The sequence below is a fragment of the Hypanus sabinus genome, chromosome 3 (assembly GCF_030144855.1).
Source record: "Hypanus sabinus isolate sHypSab1 chromosome 3, sHypSab1.hap1, whole genome shotgun sequence".
Classification (NCBI taxonomy): domain Eukaryota; kingdom Metazoa; phylum Chordata; class Chondrichthyes; order Myliobatiformes; family Dasyatidae; genus Hypanus; species Hypanus sabinus.
The window spans coordinates 124638165-124656066 of record NC_082708.1 but is presented as its reverse complement, the minus strand read 5'-3'; the positions used below and the strand labels follow the sequence as shown (position 1 = coordinate 124656066).

The 17902-nt window shown below is 39.1% G+C and overlaps 1 protein-coding gene across 1 annotated transcript in view; it reads right to left on the bottom strand.

The window, feature by feature from the left end:
• Positions 1-758: 758 nt before the first annotated feature.
• Positions 759-17902, bottom strand: part of adad1 (adenosine deaminase domain containing 1 (testis-specific)) — a 64367-nt gene continuing 47223 nt past the window's right edge. The window contains exons 8-12 of the mRNA XM_059963380.1: positions 17246-17413; positions 13793-14025; positions 12423-12660; positions 6528-6660; positions 759-2104 (exon numbers count right to left, since the gene is read on the bottom strand). Of these exons, the coding sequence (XP_059819363.1) occupies positions 1988-2104; positions 6528-6660; positions 12423-12660; positions 13793-14025; positions 17246-17413 (889 nt within the window). The 3' untranslated portion in view covers positions 759-1987. The remainder of the gene's footprint in view (positions 2105-6527; positions 6661-12422; positions 12661-13792; positions 14026-17245; positions 17414-17902) is intronic.

The following is a 17902-nucleotide window of genomic DNA, read 5'->3' as shown; positions in this document are numbered from 1 at the left end:
AGCAACTTGGCCCTGTTGGCCATAAACAGCAGAGGACCAAGGCACTTGACATCCAGAAAATCTTGTGCTTTTGCCACCAATCACAACAACAGATTGTGCTTCCCTGAAAACATCAATGGTGAGTGCAGTTGATTTAAAAAAAAAATTGGGCCTAGACTAATATTATCCTAAGCTATTAAATGAGGTTCTTACTGATTTTTCTCATATGCAGTGAATGAATTAGGAGCAGGGCAGTGATCTGAAGAATGGTGATTTGACAGTTGAGAACAGGAGAGAAAAAAAAAACTTCCTTGACTAGCCTGTAACAATTAGTTTAAAAATTTGAAACTGTTGGAAACTTGCTTCAAATCAGGATTGCATTTTATATGTACAAATGCATACCAATATAGACATTGTTACACCCACCTCTAAGCTTCCCTCCCTGTTACTCATCCTTATCCACTGTCATCAGGCTCAGGCTGAAAAGTGCTCAAATCTCATATCTGTCAAATTATAGCACAATAATCATTCCATGAATTCTCATAGCACTGGCTGTAGTGTGAATTTTATTGAAACTAGGAACTCAGTAAAGGAATGCTCAATCTGAAACATTTCAGCAAATCTTTAGTAAAATGGAAAATAATCTATTTCCTCAAATTACAGTTAAGCAGATAAATTAGAAACTGTATCTTTCTACTATGGAAGGAAAAGTCAGGAACATTATTAACACTATTCTGGTGCAGAATAATAATCCAGAACATTCAAATCATAAGGGCATTGCAGCTATTAACATTATTACAAATATTTATGCCATTAATCTTGTTTTAATACACTGATGTGTAATCAAAAATGTAGAACATTTGATATTTTGTACAGATTTAATTATATTCTAAATAAATGTTTTCAAAAGTGCACAAGAAGCAATGGTGATCCAAAATGAGTCATACAGTCTTTACAGGACTGGAGCAAGAAATATCACATCCATCAAGTGATAACTTACTGCTGTCCTGAAAACATCTCATGTATATTTGATATCAATTTTAACATAAAAACATATCTTGAAGTTGCATTTTCATATCGTCATTGCTGTATTCTAATTCACTTTTGAATGTAGGTGTGAAGAGAAGATACATTGACAAAAGGATGAAAGAAAGTGGAAAAACTGGACACCAGACTGGATGTAGTGACAGGATTTGTATCTAGTTCTAACTATTCTCTAAACAAGGAATGACTTGTCATGATTTTATCACTTTGAGTGCCTATATGAAGTCAGTTTCTTCCCCACAGTATGAGCATAGTTAAATATACATTTGGTGAATCTGGTCAACATTTTAGTAAAGATAACTAGGTTTATTTTGAAGACTTGTTTAAAATCAAAAAATTATCCATTACTTGTGTTACATTATGGAAAAATTAACTTCACATTTAACTCCATAGCATTAAAAAAAATCACATTTCCTATCATATTACATACAGAATTGGTCTGATGCAAACTGCGCAATTGCTCAAGCAACTGAATGCCTCTGTAGACTAAAGTTCTAATTATTAGTTGTGTACCTCTAATAATTACTCAAATACTGTAACAGTGAACTAGCTAACATTGTACATGAATAATCTATTTCACAGACAATGAAACAATAAAATTTCCCACAATATCTACCATTGTATTACTTTTCTACTATGGCTGTATTGCAGGAAACATTAGTAATGAAATTGTATAGCTCATCAGTCTGCCTTTGAAAAGCAGCAACTAGACTAAAAGGAACATGTGTATTGATAAAAGTTGACAAATCCAAAGAAAATGATTTAGCTACCAAAGTTGTTATATGATTAAATGCATGGTCTGGGGAATTCAGGCATATGATATAATGAATTTTTAATGTGTTCTTTGCTCATTATTTCACAAAAGATCTATTTGAATCTCTTCTAAATGAGAGTAAACAGTACCCTGATGATAAAGAAACTGTATTTAGAGTTTGTAATCAAGGTTTTGCCTCAGCATGCCTCATCACTGCATATGGAACATTTCTGCATTTGGACTCTTGGCCAGCCAGGTACCAAAACCATGACGCACTAATGATGATTTCAGTAAACTTTTAGCTTCTTGATATGATTTTGCCATCACCTGGAAAGAATGAAAATTAATGCAGTGAGAATATTAATATTAGGAATCCAAATTAACATGGAAAATGTAATAAATACTAAGATGAAATATAATAAACAAGGTATTAACTTGTCTTTCACTTGGAAATACAGACTGCTCAGCTATGTATTCCTTGTATCTTCAATGGAAAAATATTGTAAATGTTTAAACAAAATACAGCTGCTTAGCGATTGTCTTTCAACTAAATGAAGTAGGGCAGAAACCTTAGCAGCAGTTGAAATAAGGACCTGAGAACCCTAAAGTGTCAGACAGGGATGTGGATATTTCAGGATTAGCCAAGATGCAGAGATAGAAACTAAGTGATTAAAATGACAGTCTTAATCTATGACTTAAACACACATAAGTACAATATGGCTAAAATTGAAAAAAATATAGCTTTGATGCAAAAGAAATCTCTTTTTCCAGCAAAAATAAAAGTTTGGTTACTTTCAGCTATCTATATTGTTGTTAATTTTCATACAGGAGCTCGTGATACAGAACTCATAAGATTTCCAACCACAAGGAACATTACTGTAGCATGATAAATCCAATGATATCAAAAGTAATACAATTTAACGTTATGTGATCTGAAACTGGCAATAGTCATTACCAAGTCAGACACCATGTTTTTATTAGTCCTATGTTGTCAATTTTTTAAAACCAGCTCAATTCAGAGATAACTTCAGATAACTCGACCTCTTTTCCTTGGAGCGACAGAGGATGTGAGATGACCTGATAGGGTTGCATAAGATGATGAGTGGCATTGGTTGTGTGCATAGTCAGAGGCACGAGAGGGCACAGTTTTAAGGTGCTTGGAAGGAGGTACAGAGGAGATGTCAGGAGTAAGTTGTTTTTTTTTTAAAAACGCAGAGAGTGGTGAGTGCATGGAATGGGCTGCTGGTGACAGTGGTGGAGGCGGATACGATAGGGTCTTTTAAGAGACTCCTGGACAAGTACATGGAGCTCAGAAAAACAGAGGGCTATGGGTAACACTAGATAATTTCTATGATAAGGACATGTTCGGCACAGCTTTGTGGGCTGAAGGGCCTATATTGTGTTGTATTTTGCTATGTTTCTCTAACTCCAGGAAACAGAGACACAACTTATGGAGGCAGCCAAGTGAGGGGCTATCCTTATTGTAGAATAAATGTGTCTTGACTTGCCTGGGAAATAATTTACCTGGACCCAAATGCAGATCATTAGAATCAACCAATATGAGGGTGTGTGGAGGGGGACAGCTGAAGATTGTTGGAGGTTTTTTTTAAAAAAAGGTCAAAGTTTATATTTTAAAATGCTGCTGCTGCTGGGATTGTATGGTGAGAATGATCAACGATCACAAAGATGCCTCAAAAAGATGGGTTGATAGGTCAGTGGAAAACAACAGGTAATAGACAAATGGAGAATGAGAGTAGGTCAGGGTTGGGTGGGTAAAAGGCATAGGAATTCATAATAATAAGAAAGGGGTTAGAAGAGTGAAGAAGGCAGCAGAAAACAGAAACGAATGAAGGTAGCTGTTAAAAGAAAGATAAAGGTGCAGTAGGTACTAGAGGCACATGAAGCTTGATAGAATGGGCCAAATAGTTAAAATAGGTGTATGCCTTGCATCCACAGTATGCAGAAGAGCTTAGTCTCCCATCAGCTTGTACTGCCTAGACAATTCACCAAAATCTCACTATCATGATCACATGGTTGCTATTGTGTATTGGGCATCTCAGACTAAATTATTTCAGGCAGACATCTTCCACTCATTAGAAATGGAGTGAAGGCAAGACATCTTTGATTCCAAGGGATCACCCAAGTAAGTGACAGCAATTATGCTTCTGCCACCATTCTTCTTTCCTTAACAATAATAAATTTAAAAAAAAGTATTTTATTGTATCACTGCTCAATAGAGCTTATATTTTAATAACATGTGGTGTCACATGCAACCTTAGCATCATTCACACTCCAGTTGCAATAAATATCTTGATGAAAGATGATTGGAATATCAGAGAGAGAAAAATGGTCAGACTCCTATGGGTATGGGACTCCAGGGACTTATCAAAAGATAAAATTGACTTGTACTTATTGAGACAAAAGCTTAAGCAATACATTAATCACAAGAATAAAGCTAATTACTGTGCACTAATATTTCACTTCCAAATGGAAATCTATGTCCTTGCAAGCAGTTCATAAATTCCATTTACTGGAAAGGGCTGCAGCTAACTAAGGGCTCTATTATAAACATCCTAGTCAAACATCTCAACTTACAATGACAAGTGCAGAAGAATATCTTAACTACAGCATTTCCTACTTGCAGAAGAAAATCCAAGATCTTTATTCCTATTAACATCCAATTATAACTCATAATTCAAAGCAGCTAAGTAATAATATGGAACATCTAACAACCCAAATTATTTCACTTTTTTTTGCCTGAAACTGGATGAGTCACCATGGGATGGATTTTGATGTATGTAGTAATTAGGTAGATGGTGGATCCTGCTATCATCATGCAATACGCCAAATTACAGCAGAAAGTTATCAGTTCACCACTGATAGTTCAGCCTTATTTGTATGCAGTGAGTGAAATGGAAACCAGAACTAAGTCACTGTATTGGGTTAGGGGAGATATGAACGCATATTAATATAATATCCTGGGTAAGATTTCTACTGCTATGCTGTGAGGTACTTTTATTTTACAGGTTTTCTGTAAAAGCAGTACATCTTGCTGGTATGAGTGTTTTGGCTTTGGCTAAAGATGAGGAACCATGTTATCCAACTTAGAAATGTTGTGTCAACCAATCCAGATTGCCTTTGTACATATTGTAATTTTTTGCTCAGTTGGATGCCTTGGAACATTTGAGAGAGCTAGACAGGGATGAGCTTTCTGAAGGACAGTAGTCTGGTTTGTCGTCTTTTGGCAGGAGATGCAGAGCAGGGCATAAGGGAAGATGCTTGGTAAATGCCATTTGAAGGAGAGATCTTGTTGTAAGAAGTACTTCGTGTGGACAAATGGTTCTGAGGAGGAAGTGCCGGAAGTGCCTAACTCAAGCCAGTTCATTCGAGATGGTCTTCGAGGCAAGTTCAAACTGTGACTGGTGCCTTTCACACAGAACATGGGTTTGAGTGAGTAAAAATGCTACAGAAATGAGCTCCAAAGTTTGTGTATATTAGACTGGTTTAACTGAAATGGGCTCTTCTATCTTTCTTTTTTTTTCCCTGTTAACTGATAAAGTAAAAAAATTGGTAAACATACTTCCTTCATAATCTTATGCTAGTGTATAATCTGCCATTTCTTGGTGACCAATAATTGAGTATGGGCAATATTTGCAGAGTACTCGTTACAATCAATGTTCCTTAACCAGAACATCCTAACTTTCCTGTTTGGTGAACCATAAATTATACCAACCCTAGATATATATTGCTCATGAAAGGTGGTCTTCTCACTGCCAAACCATGTGGTCATTAGCAGAGCTAGTTAATGAGCCAAGTCTGTACACAAGTGCAGTGAGTGGGTTGCTTTGCAGGATGGCTTGTCCAGAGCTCAGATACTGTGTGAATGCTCTACAAGGACTGATTAAACAGTTCATTTGTCTGTTAAGTCAGGGCTTAAACTAGTAGTTGTGGCAAGTGAGATGCGTCATAATTAAGGTACGTTATTACGGATGTCATGGGGATCAAGGTCTGGTGCAATACGAAGAATGCTTATGTTCTGAGCAGGGTGGATGTCCGAATTCCTGACAAATTACTACAAAGAGCGCTGAGTTCTGTAAAAGCGTCGGGGTTAAGTTACGTTGAATGAACGGTGTTTTGACCAATAAGCTGGTATGGATGTCATGTCAATCCAGACTACCAGCGACTTGACTGAAGACGTACTGCTGATAGGATAGGAGCACGTGGAGAGACAGGGCCATGGCCAGTTCATATCTCCAGAGAAGGGGGGGAAATGTAGCTGAGGGTAAAGCTGATAAGGACAAGTTGTTTCCATTCCTGCAAAGTGAGGGAAAGGATCTGTCAGATGTGGGAAGTCAGTAAGTCCTTCAGTTATTGATTCTGAGTTCTGAGTAGTTCTGGTCATCACATCACTGGTTAATAAATGCCAAAATGTACCTGCGGAGAGGCAAAGTTATCACAGGCTGAGAAACGTAGATGGGAGTTGTGTACTTTTGACTGCTATTAGTGGGGGAAAAAAACTGACTTACCTAGCCTCAGCATAAATATAAACTTCAGACTTAAACACACTAATTCTTTAGTTTGTTCATATTTTAAAAGATTAAATGACTGTTTAAACAACTGAATTTGATTTCTACCCTAGAAAATTTTGTCTATATTTAGAAAATTAAGAGCTACAATTAATATCCATGAGCAAAAGTAATTCATACAAATTTTATTGTTAATTATTTTCTTAAATAAAATGTAACTTTACCTTTGCTGCATGATATGTTGGAACTGCAATCAGATCTTCTCGATTTGCTTCTTTAGCAACAAGATAAAAGCGACTGAGCATGGCTGCTTTGCATAATCGACTGGTCATGGAGGTACCACTTTTAAATGGCGAACTTAAAAACAAAACAAAGAATATATATTCCCTAAAAGGGCTATACACATTCAAATTGTGGTTACTTCAGCTACTTCTGTTCTTTGCGAATGTTATCATAATAATAAGAGAAAATCTGCAGAAGCTGGAAAACCCAGTAACACACTTAAAATAGTGGAGGAACTCAGCAGGCCAGGCAGCATCTATGAAAGTAAGTCCAGTCGACATTTCGGCCTGAAATGTTGACTGTATTCTTTTCCAATAGATGCTGTCTGGCCTGCTGAGTTAGACAATAGGTGCAGAAGTAGACCATTCAGCCCTTTGAGTCTGCACCGCCATTTTGAGATCATGGCTGATCATCTACTATCAATACCCGGTTCCTGCCTTGTCCCCAAATCCCTTGATTCCCCTATCCATAAGATACCTATCTAGCTCCTTCTTGAAAGCATCCAGAAAATTGGCCTCCACTGCCTTCCAAGGAAGTGCATTCCAGACCTCCACAACTCTCTGGGAGAAGTTTTTCCTTAACTCTGTCCTAAATGACCTACCCCTTATTCTCAAACCATGCCCTCTGGTACTGGACTCTCCCAGCATCTGGAACATATTTCCTGCCTCTATCTTGTCCAATCCCTTAATAATCTTATATGTTGCAATCAGATCCCCTCTCAATCTCTTCAATTCCAGCGTGTACAATCCCAGTCTCTCTAATCTCTCTGCGTAAGACAGTCCTGACATCCCAGGAATTAACCTCGTGAATCTACGCTGCACTTCCTCTACAGCCAGGATGTCCTTCCTTAACCCTGGAGACCAAAACTGTACACAATACTCCAGGTGTGGTCTCACCAGGGCCCTGTACAAATGCAAGAGGATTTCCTTGCTCTTTCCAACATTCCATTAGCCTTCTTCACTGCCTGCTGCACTTGCTCATTCACCTTCAGTGACTGATGAACTAGGACTCCTAGATCTCTTTGTATTTCTCCCTTACCTAACTTTACACCGTTCAGATAATCTGCCTTCCTGTTCTTACTCTCAAAGTGGATAACCTCACACTTATTCACATTAAACGTCATCTGCCAAGTATCTGCCCACTCACCCAGCCTATCCAAGTCACCCTGAATTCTCCTAACATCCTCATCACGTCACACTGCCACCCAGCTTAGTATCATCAGCAAACTTGCTGATGTTATTCTCAATGCCTTCATCTAAATCGTTGACGTAAATCGTGAACAGCTGTGGTCCCAATACCGAGCCCTGTGGCACCCCACTAGTCACCACCTGCCATTCCAAGGAACACCCATTCACCGCTACCCTTTGCTTTCTATCTGCCAACCAGTTTTCTATCCATGTCACTGTCTTGCCCCCAATGCCATGAGCTTTGATTTTACCCACCAATCTCCTATGTGGGACCTTTTGTGTTCCTCCACATTTTGTGTGTTACTATAATAACCCTTTTTTAACCGAATAACAGGAACTGAGAATTTAATTTTACCCTCCAAAGTGTAAAGATTTTAAAGATCAGCTTTATTTGTTGTATGTCCACCAATTCATATAATGAAATGTGTCATTCCATCAAGGACCAACACAGTTCAAGGGTGTGGTGGCTGCAGCCCACTATTGTCACCATGCTTCCAGCACTAATGTATGTTCACAACTTACTAACCCTAACTCAGACATCTTTGGAATGTGGGAGGAAACTAGAGAGTATAGAGGAAACCCATCAGGAGAATGTGCAAACTTCTTACATACAGACAGCAGCAGGAATTGAACCCTGATCTTCCAATCACTGGCACTGTAAAAGCATTACACTAAGCACTACACTATTGTGCCATTCATTAACATTCAATAATAAGTTGTTATGTTTTACCATTTCATTGTTCATATTTTACTCATTTTGAAGCAAACCTGAAAATATAGACTTTAACAAACTAAGTTTCAAAAACAAATGTTGAATTCTACGCAAATCAATTTTATTTGAGGCACAATTAGAATTCCCCACCTCACTTAATACTCTTCCAAAAGTACCTAGAACATGCTCCAGACCAACTTTATTGTAATCAGTTAATATACTGTTAGTATAGTAATCTGGGGAACTATTATTCCTGATGGCTGACTTTTTAATTTCAACCCCATTTCTGAGAACTCTTAGTTCTACCTAACTTAATGGGGCTACATAGATCTTACAATTAGATCCTCCTTTTCCCACGTCAAGTTCCTTTCCAGACACAACTAGCTATCCATAACCCTATCTATAAGCTGATAAATATCTATTCCTGAATATAAGACGACTACTAGAACTCTTAACTTTTCATTTTATGCATTGGTAAACCATGTTGCTATACAGTAGTCATATTGAACAGCCTCCCTATAATCTTTATTCACATTTATGTGTGCCTTGCACTACTCAAACAGTAGGTATGCCTATAACATCTCATCTGATCCTCATATTTGCCTAATTCCGTCATTAACCACTCCAAAATTCTGGTTACAATCTAAGCTCAGACAACTTCAAACAGCAGGAAATCATACCAGGCTGCTGTTCATCATGACTCAGTTTTCAACACAATCATCCCATCCAAACTCATGACCAAGCTTCAAGACTTGGGCCACTGTACCTCCCTTTGGAACTGGATACTCTACTTCCTCATTGGCAGACCTCAGAGAATTGGTAACACCTCTACCTCAAGATTCATCAACATGGATGCACCTCAACACTGTGTGCTTAGCTCCATGCTTTTCTGAATACACACAACCGTGTTGATAAGAACAGCTTAAATGCAATCTTCAAATTCACCAATGATACTATAGCTGTTGGACAAATCACAGGTGGCAGTAGGTTAGCTTACTGTGGTAAACCATGTATACCTGTTTGGACACGCCCCTCTGCTGACTGCTCCGGGGGCTCCTCCCGCAGAACCCTGGATAAAGATGATTGTGTCACTGCTCCTCCCACAGTCATCCAGCATGGACGTGCTCTGTTTTACAGCTAATAAAAGCCCTTCAGTATTTACTGTACTTCCAGCCTTTTGGAGTTATTGATAGTGTATCAATTTTATTAGCAGTCATTTTAAAGCATGGAGTCCGTTTTGAGACCCAACAAATTGGACATCGACCGGCAAACACATGTGGCCGGCAACACTTTCGAACTCTGGCTAGCCTGCTTCAAATCAAACCGGAGGAGATTGAAGTGACTGAGTCCACTGCGAAGCGCAGAGTGCTCCTCTCCAGGGTCAGTCCACGGGTCTACTCGATGATTAGAGACCAGCCGAGTTACGACAGCGCGATGAGCGCCCTCAGAAGACAATAGCTGCGACCGGTAAATACTATCTATGCAAGACAACGCTTAGCAACACGGTGGCAGCGGGCCTAAGAGTCGAGCGCTGAGTTTGCCCGGGCCCTACAGAGACTCGTGCGGGCCTGCGACTGCAGGGGGCTGACGGCAGAACAGCATGCGGAGCTCCTAGTAAGAGATGCCTTCATCACAAGGATCAGGTCAGTGTACATGTGCCAGCGGCTGCTGGAACACGCCGATCTTACCTTACATTCGGCGATTGAGCTGGCCGACATGCTGGAGGCCGCTCTGCACAATTCTGACGCTCTCCAGGTACGCAAACTTCCGACGGCCTCGTGGACACCGCAGACCCCGCAACCCACCGGCGAATCGACCACAGCTGCAGCCAGTTGCGAGTCCGCAAAGTGTTACTTCTGCGGGCTCAAGAAGCACCCCTGAAAAAGCTGCCCGGCCCGAGAAGCTACCTGCTCCAGCTGTGGAAAGAAAGGCCACTTCACCAAGGCCTGTAAGTTCAATCTGCGAGTGGGATCGAGCAGCGCCACATGCAAGGCATGAGGGTCAGTATCTTGGCCGTCGCCATCTTGCTTGCCCGCCGCCGCGTGCAAGGCATGGGGGCGGCCATCTTGGTCAGTGCCTCCTCGCACCGTCTACGACCCACGGGTGCTTACCGGGCGCCCCATCGCGCCGGACCAAGACAGCGATTCAATTCTGGCCTCCGGGACCCTTGACTAAAGCGCTCCCCCCCCCCCACCAGCTCGCAAGTTCAATGATGGACATCCTGGTGGAGAGGTGCTGGACAAGCTGCCTGTTGGTCACGGGCAGCATGGAGAGTTTTATCCACCTGGACGTGGTGCAACGCTGCGGACTTATAACATGGCCGGTAAGCCAAAGGGTCGCATACAACAGACATCCGGGGGGGGGGGGGGGGGTGTTGTGTAGCAACATTAGTGGTGCAGGGCACAGAATATTGAGATTTTATATTGCTGGTCATGGCTCAACTGTGTGCCCCTGTGCTATTGGGGCTTGACTTCCAGAGCCGCCTGAAAAGCATGACAATGAAGTATGATGGGCCCCTCCCACCAATCACTGTCAGAAATCCCCAGTTCTGTGGGAATTCGTCACATACCCCGCTACTGAACACACACCGACCCGCACATCCCACACAACACCATGCCAACAGCCGCACTATGGACACCGCTGTTTGCCAACCTGACCCCCAACTGTAAACCTGTGGCAACTAAAAGCAGGAGGTACAGCGTGGGGGTCAGAGCCTTCATTAAGTCAGAGGTGCAGCGGCTGCTCAGGGAGGGGATCATTGAGGCAAGCACAAGCCCTTGGAGGGCTCAGGTGGTCGTTGTTTGGAACGGGGAGAAAAACAGGATGGTCATGGACTATAGCCAGACCATCAATAGGTTCACACAGCTTGACAGACAGACATACTTTATTGATCCCGAGGGAAATTGGGTTTCGTTACACCCGCACCAACCCAGAATAGTGAAAAAATATAGCAATATAAAACCATAAATAATTAAATAAGTTAATAAGTAGGGAGAACGCTTACCCCCTACCCTGCGGATATGGTCCCCTCTGCTGACTGCTCTTGTGGCTCCTCCCACAGACCCCTGGATAAAAGGTGATTGTGTCACTGCTCCTCTCACGGTCATCCAGCATGGATGTGCTCCATTTTACTGCTAATTAAAGCGTTTCAGTATTTACTCTACTTCCAGTCTTTTGGAGTTATTGATAGTGCATCACTTACCAGAGCAAGCTAGGGCATCTGGCTGAGAGATGGAGCAACCTCTTGCTCAAAGTCAGCAAGACTAAAGAGCTGATTGTTGACTTCGGGAAGAGGAAGGAGGGTGAACATATGGCAGTCTACAATGGGGGATGGTGTGGAGAAAGAGAATATCAGCAGTGGAGAAAGACAGCAATTTGAAATTCCTGGGTGTTAGCATATTGGATAGCCTAAGCTGGGCCCAGCACATAGATGCAGTTATAAGGAAAGTGCATCAACACCTCCACATTCTAAGGAGGTTCAGCTTGTCACTGAACACTAACAAATTTCTACAGGATATACTGCTAAAAGTATCCTGATTCGATGAATTTTGTCCTGGTAGGTTAATTCAAATGCACAGGAACAAGCTGCAAAGAGTAGTGGACTCTAATGCACATCCTTCCCACCACTGGTAGTATCTATGGAAGGCACTGCCTCAAGGCAGCAAATTCTATCAATGATCTCACTATTTGGGAGTAGAAGTGATAACCACAACACAAGGCATTAGGCATGAATCCCATCAGCTACTGTGGGAAAAAGCATTATTAACAATATACATATCAAGTTCAATATAATATAAACATATGAAGATAGCACTGGCATCACTTTAAAAAAGGTTGACTTGAGTGTTCCCCCTTAAGTGATATGTATTGCACTGGAAATTGTATACACTGAAACAATTAATTCACTCAATTTACTTCAGTTTTTTGGGGTACTTTACCTTGCAGCAATCTTTCCCGTTGTACCATTCACCACTTCTATTAATCCATCTGATTGAGACCAATTTAGACTGAGAGATTTATAAACGACATCTGACTGATAGGGATAAGCAGTCTCCGTAAGGCTTATATGTGGCTTGCTGACAATATAGAAATCTGGGAGCTTTGATGTCAGTGAATCATCAATGCGCTGTTTAATTGCAACCTCCACACCTCGTGTGTCTAAACAGTTTGCATCACCTGAAAGATTAAAATGTGTTATTACAAACATTGAAGAACAAACAGCTGTCTAATTTGCTTATAGGCAGCATACAAAATACAGGGAAGATTTGACAAACTCTGGAGGAAATTACTGGGTAAGATTTTTAGCTAGTCTTTTGGCTATAACAATTTTATTTTTTGACTTAACAAAAGCTATAGTGAAATAGACGGAAGTGAATACGAAATATTTCCTACTTTGGGATTCAGAGATCCATTTCTGCAAGTCACAAAACACATCATTTGCTTGTACTGAAACAAAAGCTAGATTCTACTCAGAAGATTGAGCCATTACATCCTAATAACTGTAGCAAGTTTTGTTTACTTTACTCAGTACGAATTGCAAAATATATCCAGCTAAGCGCTTTTGTATCCATACAGCTTTTATCTTTCATTCTTAAATTTTAGATAAATAGGGAAATACTTTACCTCTTATGCATAGTTCATGGTCGCAGGACATCCAAAAATGATTTGCACCCGATTAAGTAAATTTGTTGTATACTTATAGAATGACATACCAGCTATTTTCCCCCCCAGTAATGACCAAATGTTCTGTGTTAGGTAGTTTTGAGTGAAGGATAATTATTAGTTTGTTGGTACAAAAATTTTTCTTTACATCTCTACAAAAAGCAAAGTAGGAAATTATATTCACCAGATAAAGCAGATAGACCATTGTCATATGACTTATGACAGCAGTCCTTCACTTATATAGTAGAACCTCTGTACAAAGATTTTCATACTTTGACCTGAGGCAATCTTTTCGCTTAGATGAAAAGGTGTCACTACTGAGCAGAGGCTGACACAATAATTAAATAACTTAATTATCACTTAGATTTCAGTACTTCACACTGAAATTATTTTTTCTAATAGATTATGTAATTTCTAAGGATGGCAACATGCTAGAGTGAATGTAATCTACTGAAAATAGCCAGTGACATATAGTAAGGAAATGGGGGTTTCATCCCACCAAATCTGTGCCAACCCATCAAAAGCACCATTAAAAAAAAAGTCCTAGTTAACAAATTTTCGACATATCAAGATGACAGGAGGCTTTATTTTCTACATCACAATTAGCAGAGTATCAATTTCTTATGGATTAAAACAAGAAACTTACCAATAAGGATGCTGCTAATATAGATGGGTTCAATAAAATGACTAAGCAGTGCCCCCTGAATTCCAAGAACCTCCCAACGAATAAGTTTGTCACTGGCAGACATGCTACACATTCTGGAACCAGTTACTTCAGAACTGCAATGACTAACTGAGTACACTTTTCCATCCCAAATAACATGAAGTTCCATTTCTTTGTTTGTATGGTAAGTAGATATTGAATGAGGAGCCAAGTGCCTGTGTAAAATTAAAAATGCATTTTTCTATTACAAATAAAAATAATTCAAATAATGAGAAAACAAGTGAATTAGCAACCATAAAAGGGAAAGTCTGCTTACATTCAAGTTGTTAATCTATCAAAAGTAATAACTGGATTAATAAAGCAAGTCTCACAGGGCTGAGATAGAGAAAGGTGGCCACATTTTTCAATCATTGAAGCAGCAGGAAACTCTGAAAACCAGTGGGAGGAATTGTGGAGATCCCAAATACTTAAAAGGGTTTGTACATTATAACAAGAACATATGCTCCCAAAGCAAGGCCAACATACCAAAAATGAAGAACAGCCACCAATCTCCTCTGACCAATTTCTAATTTAGCTGGAACTATCAAAGTATTAAAACAACTTTGCCTAGAAGCTCAAAAATATGATTACTCAGTTTCTTACAATCTCTCAATTCCCATAGCATTCATACTTACACATTTTATGCATGCATAAAACAATTGATATGAGAGGCTCTGCATCCACCTTGTTAAACTCTAAGAATTTTTATTGTTTTATTTAGGTCATCATTCCCTTTCATAAACTTGAGAGCAGTTACCCTACCATATCTAAATCGACCACAAAATCTAAATCCAATATTTGATGGATCATTAATAGAATAATATCAAATAGTCTGAAAAATGTGTTTATCTAGTTCCAATGGTGCCAGATTTAGAGTTTTAAGATACTGCCAGATCTTCTAGGCATCACAACAACTTGTGTTTATAACTAATCTCAGCAAGATTGTACACCATGGTAGCATTACAGCTCGGGGTGGAGCTCGAAGTGATTTTTTGGCACCGTCTGTAAGGAGTTTTTGTACGTCCTTCCCATGGAACTCATGGGTTTTCTCATGGTACCCCAGTTTTCTCCTATAGTCCAAAGATGTACCGAGTAGGTTAACTGGACATGGTAAATTGTCCCATGATTAGGTTAAGGTTAATTGTGGATGTCGGGAATTGTTGCGGCTTGAAAGGCTGGTAAAGCTTACTCAACAATGTATCGCTAAATAAAGATGGAGGTTTTGTTCCAAACACAGTCTAGTGACCTCCATGAGGGTAAAAATAAAATGTAATACCAGCACCTTGGAAGTACAAGAAAACTCAGAAAATTCACTATGCAACCATACAAAAATCCCAATGGTTCAGCATTTGGTCTGCCAGGTGACATTTATCATGTTCTCTAGCCATGTGCCCAGGCCCAAGCTCCTGCAAAGCTCAAGTGGTTCTGCTGGCCGCATTTCCTTGAAATTTACTGGAATGCAAATTAAAAATATGCATTAGATGCTGTCTGATAATTCAGAAAATCTGTAGGTCTTTTCTCAATGTTACAAGCATTCTGAATTAACAGTTTCACTGTGCCACTAATGACAGGATCTCAGGGAAGGAAAATGCACAGTCCCCCCCACCCCAGTTACATTTTTATGTAATTGGAAAGTTAGTTATCCTGACACAATTGCTAATCTAGGTTAAATTACCATGTTCTGCCAGTTATTTTAACTATGTATATTCATCATTATATATCCTCCGAGCAAAGGGTGACCATCATCAGTTTTGCATTTTAGTTGGTCTGAATCTACAAGGCTCCAATCTTGTGCTGAATAATTCCATAAAATATTTGTCCCGGATTCCCTCTTATCCAGGTTCTTGCTTGACTCATTTAAATAACAAGAACTCAGGACAATTCTTAGCAAAACTGAAGATCTACAATGAAGTGGTTTTAACACTTCGTTTAGACTGTGAAAGATTAGTTTTTAAGATCGTTTAACACCATGTCACAGATAATGGACAAAATGGTTCAGGGCAGATTACACTGGTTGTCTGTGACAAGATTAACATTCAACAGTTTTTAAAAACAAGGTTGACAAAATCATCCCTGAGCTCCCAAAATAATTCAGAAATGGAGCAGATAATTGGACTTTCAAATGTTAAAATGTGATTGAGTCTCTGCAAAACAACAGATGATCTTGATAACATAATTACCAAATGGTTTATGCCCAAAAAAGCTAGTATATAGATGGAAGATTTGTACATTGAAAAGAATTTGTTACAGACTTCAATGAATTTAAAATTATAAAGTTTTGCCGATACATATTATTAAACCAATAATCTCAATACAGGTTCCCCACCAATCCGAAGGTAGAGCGTTCCTATGAAACCATCTGTAAACCAAAATGTCATAAAGCAAAGAAGCAATTATCATTAATTTATATGGGAAAAAATTTTGAGCTTTCCCAGACCCAAAAAAATAACCTATCAAATCAAACCAAATAACACATAAAACCTAACACTAACATACAGTAAAAGCAGGAATAATATGATAAATATCCACCCTATATGAAGTAGAAATATTGTATGTACTGTGTAGTTTCACTTATCAAAATTGGGAAGACAGTGAGCTAAAATTGATTTGGAGGAAAAAAATCGGCACGTACATGCCTACGCACATACATGCATATGCACTTACACTCATGCTCAAACAACTGCCCACACAAGGTTTCACGGTCATTGTAGTCTTTCTCGGGGAAAACACACGTATCAAGTGGGCGTCTTTTTTCGTAAAAGCGGAAATCTTCTTTGGTTAGCGAAAACAGATACATTAGTAGGTCTAATTGTAGTAGGTCTTACAAACAGACCTACATTAGTAGGTCTTTCATAACAGCGAGCTGCCGTAAAGCGAACGTTCGAAAAACGGGGGACACCTGTATAGATTATTTCCCCCATTACAACCATTCAGGTTATGAAAAACACCTGTAAGGAATTCACAAACCACACAAAATTTTTGAGATAGATTAAAAATATTACCCTCTAAAAGTTTGAGAAATACATAAATCAATACAAAACTGATTGTTAAACTTAAGGTTCTTGATATGTGGAGATAACAGAGCTTTGAACCATGGAAAAATGTGACACAGACTGTTTTCTATGAATATAACTATTATACCCTCCCATGTGGTAAATACCTGGAAAGTGAATGCAGAAAGTTAAAAATATTCAATAGGCTTTACAGAAACTACTTTCTAAGCGTGCATAGTTTAAAGATTTTGGAACAACTCTCAATTAAATTAGTATTTACTGTATTACAATCCTCAACCAAAAATGCATAAAAGTATGAAAAATACTTAATCTGGATGGAACTATTTCATATACAACTTCGGAAGATTATATTAACTTAATATATTACGTCATGGTTACTTACAGCTGTTTAATCTGAGCAGACCCTTTTGGCAATTGATTCAAATAAAGGTGGAAGTTTGTATGATCCTTAACAGTGAGAACTTTTCGTCCAGAACCAATGCAAAAAATGGACTGGCTCATCACATCCGGATTTTTGTTGTAGAACATAAGGAGATGCCTGTAGAGATATCTACGAAGTGTACAAGGATGTATGAAGCAGTGACTCTCTATATTATCTTTCACACTGACACAAATTCTCTGCAACAGATTTATCTCTGGACTACACACAAGAAAATAATTGAAAATAAATGCAACATTTGATACCATGTGAAATAGTGCCATGTGTTCACATCTAAAAAACATTCTACTGGATGCAAATAGGGTAGGTTAGGTTATAAATACTTACTACAGGGAATCCAACATAAACAACTTTGTGCCCTAATACAAATGGGCGCCCCTTACTTTATAGGATGTTATATTGTAAATTTACTATTTACACTAAAGGGTTTAAACAAAGGCGGAAAAGATAATTATTTTATTCATAGCTTCCTTATATATTGCTCTGAGCTAATCAGAAAACAGGAATCTACTCTGCCATTCTATAAGATTATGACTAATTCTCTACCTTAACACTCCTTTCCCTCTTGATATTATATTGTATCAACTTAATAATATGAGC